This window comes from Bison bison, unplaced genomic scaffold, assembly GCF_000754665.1.
Source record: "Bison bison bison isolate TAMUID 2011002044 unplaced genomic scaffold, Bison_UMD1.0 scf7180017858151, whole genome shotgun sequence".
In the NCBI taxonomy this organism is placed as follows: Eukaryota; Metazoa; Chordata; class Mammalia; order Artiodactyla; family Bovidae; genus Bison; species Bison bison.
The window spans coordinates 3,932-13,457 of NW_011488724.1; the positions used below are offsets into that span (position 1 = coordinate 3,932).

Below are 9,526 nucleotides of genomic sequence, written 5' to 3' on the forward strand. Positions count from 1 at the left end.
CCTGCCGTTCTAGCTTCAGAAAGGACCAGCAGGGCATGTGCTGAGTGGCCTGGAAATCCCAGCACTGCTTATCACAGCATAGAGGAACGGGTCTGCAAAGGCCAAGGGAGCCGGGAAAGGACCCCGGCCACTCAAGGGACTGACGGGGGCAGAGACATGACACCTCCAAGGCTGGGGCAGCTGACTGGGGGTCAGAGATGGGCCTCAGGAAAAGGAGACCTCAAGGCAGAGATGAGGACTCGAAGAGCGCAGAGGGGACCTATCTTAAAGGAGAAGTGAGTTCCCCTGAGACTGCCAGCAGACAGATCACACACAACCACCTGGGTATCCTAACCTGGGAGATCATTCTGTCCCACGAAAGAGGGAGGAAGCATGAGTGTGTCTCCTGGAACCACTCACTTGAAATGGTCCTGCAAGGCAACATTGAAGTCAAAGGCGTCACCTCGGTCCCCGAAGCCAATTCCAATAAACGCCCGTCGCCCTGAGGGACAACACACAATCAATCCTACTTTCCAAAGGCAGAGGAAACCCTTCTCGGAAGAGGAAGCCCCGAGTCCCGAGCTTACCGTTTCCATCTTCGATGCGGATAACGAAGTACCTGCTGGAATCCGTCACGCTCTCCACAGCTGTGCCGGGAAACTGATCCACTGGGGCCTGAGCAAAGAGCTCCCCTGAAAGCGGAAGTGAGGATGAGCCTTGAGGCCCTCACAGCCTATTTCTATCCCATGACTAGGGCCCTTGCCCTTCGAGGCAGAGCGGCAAACCTGACTCTGGAATTCAAGTCAAATGCATTCTGGCTAAAGGAACACAACAGGAATACAACCGATGAGAGGTCTAAGTCAGAGGTGGCCTACAGGCCAGACTCAGTTCCTAGTTTAGCACTTTCAACTTAACTGCCAACACTTCAAAATCAAATTACATGTAAAATAATCCAGATTTCTGGCTTCTCTTAAAATCAAAAGCTCTAGCAACGTTGGGCTTCCACTTCCACGTGAGAATGACGGGCTGGAGCTGGTCACCGTTCCGTGTCTCGCCCATTCACATCCACTGCCTGTACCCTGAGGGCCCTGGTTCAGGGAGATCACACGTTCTGCATCATTCCAGTACCAAAGGCAGGACTCAAGGGACAGGTGAACCCAGTGAAGCGGGCGGGTTTCTGCACTCTCAGAAGGACCTGAAGCAGGCTGATTTAATCTAATCACAGGCCAAAAGAGTGACTGATTTTAAAAACAGCTCTTCCTTGGAGGAGGAAATGGCAACCCACTCCAGTATTCTTGCCTGGAAAATTCCATGGACAGAAGAGCCTAGCGGGCTACAGTCCATGCGCTGGCATGACGGAGGGGGTTAGAGAGAAATGAATTGGTAGCAATAAACAGGTAGAACTGAAAAAACAACAAAAACAGCTCTTGTAAAATGCATCCCCTTATCAACTACGGCTCTCCAGGGTGTAGTACAACACACATCTTCTGCGAGCATTTACAACTGGTATTGTTTTCGAGTGTGCTAATCTCTGTTGATGAGTCAAATATTGACCAGTTTCTACTAAATCCTATGGTTCAGAGGTGACTGTGCGATCAAGGCTGAACTGAATCCAAATCGGTGGACCAAGTTTGTAGCTTCTTGTTAACTCCTCTGCCCTCTCTAGTTTGGTACCTGGGGATCTGGGATTCACCCGGATGCTTTCAGCCTAGAGCAGTGGTTCTCCATCACAGGTGATTTGGACCTCCCTTCTGCCAAGGGACATCTGGCAATGTCTGGTGACACTTGTGACTGTCACAACTTGGGGGTGCTACTGGCATCTAGTAGGGAGAAGTCAGAGATGTTGCTAAGTTATCTTAAATATGACTCAGACCACATAACTCAGCTGGCCCCAAATGTCACTACTGCCGAAGCTGAGACACCCTGGCCTAGAGTGATTGGAAAGTGAGGGACAAACACGACCCAGTGGGCAGGACCCCAAGCTAAGGGTGTCCTGGGGTGGCTCCTGCAGGTGAGGCTCAGCTCTGAGCAGTGGCTGGCCCACCAGGTGTGTACCTTAAAGGTAGTTCCCAGGGTCCCCAGAGAACAGGTGCTGCCATTCCCTTGTGATGCCACCTGGGACGTCCAGCAAATCTCGCAGCCAGAGTTCTCTGGGCAGACCAGGCAGCCGTCCCTTCAAACTCCTCTGCCATCAATGCTCAGTCATGCTTGAAACAAACTGGCGCTTTGGCTCACCTTGCAGTTCACAAAGCATTCGGATATCTATGTGCTCATTTCGTATTCCAACAATCCCGGGAAGCAGGAAATAATGTGCTCCCCATTTCACCAAAAAGGAGTCCAAGGTATCAAAGGTCATGTGGCTTGTCTAAGGCCCCATAGCTCAGACACAGTGATGCAGGTCTGAGAAGAGGCAGCCAGATTTGCTCACGAATCTTTGCATTTTATTTGCCCACAAAGGAAAACCTCTATGGTAGAAACAGAAGGCATTACAGAATGCTGGGGCACCTGGCTCCAACCCCAGGGCGCAGGCTGGGACTGCTCTGGGCCATGTTGCCCTCCACAGCCCACCCAGAGGCGCTGGTGGCGCAGGGTTGCCAGAGATTTTGCCAAGGGGGACAACGGTCAGCTGAGTCCAACACAGCCCAGCTTGGCTTGTCCTCTAGCCACAGAAAGAGCTGAGAAGGACAATTTCCAGTTCTTTCAGTTAGTGGGTGTGGTCAGTCTGGGAAGTTACCATTTAGTTGATAAGCAGAATTCCTGATTAAGAAACCAAGCTAACAGCAGAAGTCAACGTGTGGCTTATTTTCCAGGCAAGCTCCAGGGCTTCCTACTTGGGACCAACCTGTAGGCCCTTTCTCTCTGGGCTCCCAAATTAGTACTTCCTTGCTATGCTATGCTTAGACACTTCAGTCGTGTCTGACTCTGTGCGACCCCATAGACAGCAGCCCACCAGGCTCCCCGTCCCTGGGATTCTCCAGGCAAGAACACTGGAGTGGGTTGCCATTTCCTTCTCCAATGCATGAAAGTGAAAAGTGAAAGGGAAGTCGCTCAGTTGTGTCCGACTCTTAGTGACCCCATGGATTGCAGCCTAACAGGCTCCTCCGTCCATGGGATTTTCCAAGCAAGAGTACTGGAGTAGGGTGCTATTGCCTTAAGGATGCCCAAAAGAACAGGTGCTTGACAGAAAATACTCTTTTAAACTAAAGGTTGGGGAATGGAGTCAGTGTACAAGTATACCCGGGCTCTGATCTCCAGGACAGATCCCCCGATTCCCTGAGTGGCTTGGCCAGGCCCCATCCGCCCCTCCCTTTACAAAGTGGGAGGTGTGGTACCTCAGCCCCACGCAGGCCTCCCTGGCCTTTACCTGAGGTCCTGTCCTCCAGCTTGATGTAGGCCACTTGGCCTTTTGCAGTGATCCGCAGCCGGCCACTCCATGATGGCTGGTCCAGCTGCCACTCCGCAGCCCTAAAGGGACAAAAACCGTTGTGCCGCTGCGAGAGGCTCCTGCTCCCCTTCTCCATGTTGGGGGTGGGGATAGGGATGGGAAGGGCATGTGGGCTGTGTGCTCTAGACCGGGGTTGGCAGACGTCTTGGGAAAAGGACCACACAATCTCCATCCGGACTCCTCACTCTGCAGCCGCAGAAGGAGAGCAGTCATACTGCGTCACATGTTGGTGCTTCGGGTGTTCTAGCTACATATTTTCTACTGAACAGGGCTGTATTTCAGTGAAACTTTATGGACAACCTGATTTTCATATAATTTTCACATTCTGAAAAATTCTTCTTTAAAATGTTCCCCAACCATTTAAAAATGTAGAAACCATTCTTAGCTTATGAGCCAAACAAAAACACATGGGTCATAGCTGGCCAACCCCAGTTCCAGATTATAGAGACCGTCTCTGAAGTAGAATTCTAGGTTTTTTTCTGTAGAGAAAGCAACTACTACAAACTACATGGTTTGCTGAAGACACTGCTAGGCTGTGGCCGTCAGAGCAATCATTTGGGACCACTGAGACCATCTTGGAGGAAAAGAAGAAGGGGAGCAAGCGTTAGCAGACGAGCAAAGGACAGCCAACAGGACATGTGGGAAAAGTGAATGAGTATTCAGGAAATCTATTCTCAAAGGCAGCCTGAGGAGAAATAAACCCAGGAAACCACAGACCTATCTCAACAGCCTCTTTTGGCTCTTTTAAAGCATTAACTTTACATTTTAGTTCCATCTCAGTAAACCCCCCAAAAGCAAAAACCTTGGGTGTTTCCAAGAGGCTTTTCTTAGAAGTCCCTAAGCATATGCCAGGTCTTGGAGAGACGTCATAACTGTGGACGCAGGTTGTTTTGAAGGCCACATTAATGCAGACTTTCAATTCACAAGTCAGCTGACACAGCTTCAGTTCCTCTTATTGAGACAAGAGGCCTTTAACTCAAGTTAAGCAGAGCTCTGAGGCTGAAGTGCAGAGGCTGGCAGTTCCCTTTTTGCCAACCTAGCCATCCTTAACACTGGTAACCTCGATCTCTGGGGGACCAGACTCATCCTCCTGACGGGAGGGAGGCAGATGACCATCCCTGGTTTGGTGGCCCATCCCATTTGACCACAGAAAGCAAATGAGTTTTTGTCTCACTATTGTTGCTTTCATATTATTTTTAAACTATGTCATGGATGTACTAGGTGTTCAATAAAGTATTTGTTCACTAGAAAATCAGCTACGAGGCCATGTTAACACAATTGAAAAGTAACAAGAGGCCAGAGACGTTGACACTCCACCATTCCTGTGGTGCAGGACAACCCTGTATCTCCAAATAACCTGGACAAACATTGCCTTCAAGACCGCTCACCCCCACCCCCAACCCCGTGTGGCACAAAATAGCCATAGGCTAGGTTATCCATATGAGACATTATCTTATTTTCTTTTAATGTTTTTAGTCGTTGACAACGAAGACAAAATGCAAACTGTACAAAGACATTCGGTGAAAGGAAGTATCCTCCCAACCCCCCCTTTCCTCTGGCAGGGCAGTTTCCTGTGTTCTCTTCCACATAATCTACTTTTACAAACATGCCTATTTGTTCGTCTCAGGTGAACATTTCACCAGACAAGTGCGGATGGATGCCTCTCAACAGCCAGAGGCTGTGATCAAGGCCGAGGTTCGTGCCAAGAAAACTGGGTAAGGAAGGGCCCCTGGGCTTTCAACATCAGCTTAAAACTTCCCAGGACGGGTCCTTTGGACCGGTTCTGGGCTCCCTTCCTTCCCTGGGGGATTTCTGCCAGTGACAGGGCTCCTCCCCTCAAGTCTTTCCAAGGATCCCTTCAAGGCCGTCAGCTAGCGCTGAAAAAAAGGTCTGTGACACCACCACTCCCGACCATGTTTAGGGTCTAAATGCTATATATCGCTTTCAACCGTCCCCGCCGCCGGGACCCCATTCGTCGGACTAAGACAAGAGGAAGTCTGGGTACCCCTCGCTGCTCCGGCCTCGACCTGAGAGAACCGGCAGCATTACCTGTGCCCGCCCCTCGCCCGTCAACTGGCCGGGCCGTCCTCTCCCACAGTGGGCGTGTGGGGATGGCCGGGGAGGGGTTAGGTCGTGACTAGCCTAGCCTGACGGCAGGTGGTCACCTGTAACCACGGTTGGTGGCCCGCGGCGGGATGCGGTAGACGTGGACATCTGGCTTCACACAGAGAACCGACTCGTACTCCGCTTCCTCCATCTCGACGCCCCGAGCCCGCCGAACTTCCGGCTCCTTCCCGGCCCGACGGAAGTCGCGACTCTATGACTCACGTCAGGCTAGAGCGGCAGATCGCGGGCGTCAGCCGCTCCTCGCCGCGCGCCCTTTACTGGAGGTCTCGCCTCACGACCTGTGGCGGAAGGAACCAGGAGCCACCCAACAAACTGTGGGAAATTCTTAAAAAGATGGGAATCCCAGACCACCTGACCTGCCTCCTGAGACATCTGTATGCAGGTCAAGAAGTAACAGAACTGGACATGGAACAATGGACTGACTGCAAATCGGGAGAGAAATAGTCAAAGCTGTATGTGTATTGTCACCCTGCTTATTTAACTTATATACAGAGTACCTCATGCGAAATTCCGGGCTGGATGAAGCACAAGCTGGAATCAGGATTGCCAGGAGAAATATCAATAATCTCAGATATGCGTATGACACCACCCTTATGGCAGAAAGTGAAGAAGAACTAAAGAGCCTCTTGATGAAAGTGAAAGAGGAGAGTGAAAAAGTTGGCTTAAAACTCAACGTTCAGAAAACAAAGATAATGGCATCCGGTCCCATCACTTCATTGCAAATAGATGGAGAAACAACGGAAACAGTGAGCTTTATTTTCTTGGGCTCTAAAATCACTGCAGGTAGTGACCTCAACCATGAAATTAAAAGGTGCTTGCTCCTTGGAAGAAAAGCTATGACAAACCTAGAAAGCATGTTAAAAAACAGAGACATTACTTTGCCAACAAAGGTCTGTCTAGTCAAAGCTATATTTTTTCCAGTAGTCATGTATTGATGTGAGAGCTGGACTATAAAAAAAGCTGAGCACAGAAGAATTGATGCTTTTGAACTGTGGTGTTGGAGAAGATGTTTGAGGGTCCCTTGGACTGCACGGAGATCAAATCAATCAATCCTAAAGGAACTCAATCCTGAATATTCATAGAAAGGACTGATGCTGAAGCTGAAGCTTCAGTACTTTGGCCACTGGATTTGAAGAACTGACTCATTAGAAAAGACCCTGATACTGGGAAAGATTGAAGGTGGGAGAAGGGGACAGCAGAGGATGAGATAGATAGTTGGATGGCATTACCAACTCAATGGACATGAGTTTGAGCAAGCTCTGGGAGTTGTAATGGACAAGGAAGCCTGATGTGCTGCAGTCCATGGGGTCTCAAAGAGTTGGACACGACTCAGCAACTGAACTGACTGACTGACTGAGGGTTGTCTGAAGGGCTTCTCAGGTGTCACTAGTGGTAAAGAACCTGCCTGCCAATTCAGGAGACATAAGACACATGGGTTCTATCCCTATATGGGGAAGATCCCCTGGAGGAGGAAATGGCAACCCATTCTTGTCAGGAGAATCCCATGGATAGAGGAGCCTGGCGGAGTACAGTTCATTGCGTCAGAAAGAGTTGGACATGACTGGAGTGGCTTAGCATACACTTAGGTTACTTGATGTCTGAAGCTCCAGTACTTTGGCCACCTGATGTAAAGAGCCCACTCATTGGAAAAAGACCCTGATTCTGGGAAACACTGATGCTGGGAAAGATTGAAGACGAAGGGAGAAGAGGGTGGCAGAGGATGAGATGGTTAGTTAGCATCATTGATTCAATGGACCTGAATCTGAGCAAACTTCAGGAGATAGTGGAGGACAGGGAAGACTGGCATGCTGCAATCCATGGGGTCACAAAGAGTCAGACATGACTTAGCGACAACAACAACAAGGGTTGTCTGAGCACTTCCCCTTCCACAACATCTCAGGAGCCGCAGAGAAAACTTTAATACGCATCACACTGCAATCCATTGTCTGGTTGTGGGTCATCTCTGTTGCCTCGACACTTACACCTGATGTCCAGTTGGCTGAGATTCAAAGCTGTAGCTACCTAGACAGTTCTGTCTGATTCCTCTCTCTCTTCCAGCCTTTGCTTCCTTCTGCTCTTCCTGAAGGTCCTGCCATCAGCCGACTCTAAGATGCAACTGAGCCTTTTCCTTCTAGAGAAAGCTTTACCTTTCCCACCAGCTAAATGTGATTTCCCTACTGTGCCACCCTTATCCTAACCCACCGTGTGCCCTGGGCCCCTGTAGTCTAGATTCAACAAAAGGATGTATTAAAAGGAACCAAGTTTACTAATATAAGTACTTTTTAAAGTATCCCAGTCTTAACTTGGATTTCTCAGAATGTTATGGGAGTTACAATGTTTGGGTGCACGCTCAGTTGTGTCCGACTCTTTGTGACCCCGTGGACTGTAGCCAGGTTCCGCTGTCCATGGGATTTTCCAGGCAAGAATAATGGAGTGGGTTGCCATTTCCTCCTCCAGGGGATCTTCCTGACCTAGGGATCAAACCGAGTCTCCCAAATCTCCTGCACTGCAGGCAGATTCTTTACCACTGTGTCACCCTGAGTCAAATTATCAAAATCCCTTCCCCTTCTCTACCATTCTATTTCTTTTTAAAAAATATTAATTTGTTTTTGACTGTTCTGAGTCTCCGTTGCTGCATGGGCTTTTACCTCGTCACAGTGAGCAGGGGCTACTCTCTAGTTCCGATGTGTGCCTCCTCATTGCGGTGGGTGGCTTCTCTCGTTACGGAGCACAAAGAGCAGGTTCCAGAACTCGGGCTCTACATCTCAGGCTCAACAGTGGTGGCCCGGGGGCTTAGAAGCCCCGAGGCATGAGGGATCTTCCCGGAACCCACGTCTCCTGCATTGGCAGGTGAATTCTTTACCAATGAGCCTCCAGGGAAGCCCTACCATTCTCTTATTCATTACAGAAACATTTCAGTGCTTATGATGAGTTAGGTCCTCTGTGTGCCGCAGCTGATTCCAAACCTCCGATTCGCTGAACGCTCCTAAACTTTCTCCCCCTCCTTCTTCCCTCTTGTCTCTCTCTCCTTTTACTCACTCTGTATAAACTCCTTATTACAGGATTGATCTGCCCTCTTAAAATATAAACAAGGTGGTAAAATATACATAACATAAACTTTACCATTCTAACCATTTTAAGTGTACAGTTCAGTGAAATTAAGTACATTCACCACTGTCTATTTCCAGACTTTTTCATCATCCAAAATCCTATACTCATTAAGCAATAACACCCCATTCCCTGCTACCCCCAGCCCCTGGTAAACTTTGTTGTACTGTCTGTATATGAATTTGTCTCTCCCAGGTATCTCATATAAATGGAATCATACAGTATTTGTTTTTGTTTATTTTACTTATTTCGTATTTTCAAGGTTCATTCATGTCATAGCCTATATCAGAATTTCATTTATTTTAATGATTGAATGATATTTCACTGTATGGTATAAAAAATTAATAAACAGAAAGTTCGGTTAAATAAGAGTCAGGAGCCCAGGATGGGGAGCTCCCAGGCCCTGCAATGCTAGCCCAAAAGGAGGAAGCAAGACTCTTCTTTCCTGGCAAGGACTCAGCCAATGAAAAGTCACAGACTCTGTGTACTGTATCCCTACTTTCCCCAGCTTCCTTTTCCCCTCAATAAAAGAGTTCTGCTCCCCTTGCCCTGAGGAGCTCTGCATTCATTTTGGGCTCCAAAATCACTGCAGATGGTGACTGCAGCCATGAAATTAAAAGATGCTTACTCCTTGGAAGGGAAGTTACGACCAACCTAGATAGCATATTAAAAACCAGAGACATTACTTTGCCAACAAAGGTCCGTCTAGTCAAGGCTATGGTTTTTCCTGTGGTCATGTATGGATGTGAGAGTTGGACTGTGAAGAAGGCTGAGCACCGAAGAATTGATGCTTTTGAAGTGTGGTGTTGGAGAAGACTCTTGAGAGTCCCTTGGACTGCAAGGAGATCCAACCAGTCCATCTAAAGG

The 9,526-nt window shown here is 48.7% G+C and overlaps 1 protein-coding gene across 1 annotated transcript in view; it reads right to left on the reverse strand.

Moving 5' to 3' along the window:
• NECAP2 (NECAP endocytosis associated 2) overlaps positions 1-5,719 on the reverse strand; it is a 9,644-nt gene extending 3,925 nt beyond the window's left edge. The window contains exons 1-4 of the mRNA XM_010862508.1: positions 5,590-5,719; positions 3,344-3,444; positions 567-671; positions 398-481 (exon numbers count right to left, since the gene is read on the reverse strand). Coding sequence (XP_010860810.1) covers positions 398-481; positions 567-671; positions 3,344-3,444; positions 5,590-5,681 — 382 coding nt within the window. The 5' untranslated portion in view covers positions 5,682-5,719. The remainder of the gene's footprint in view (positions 1-397; positions 482-566; positions 672-3,343; positions 3,445-5,589) is intronic.
• Positions 5,720-9,526: the final 3,807 nt, after the last annotated feature.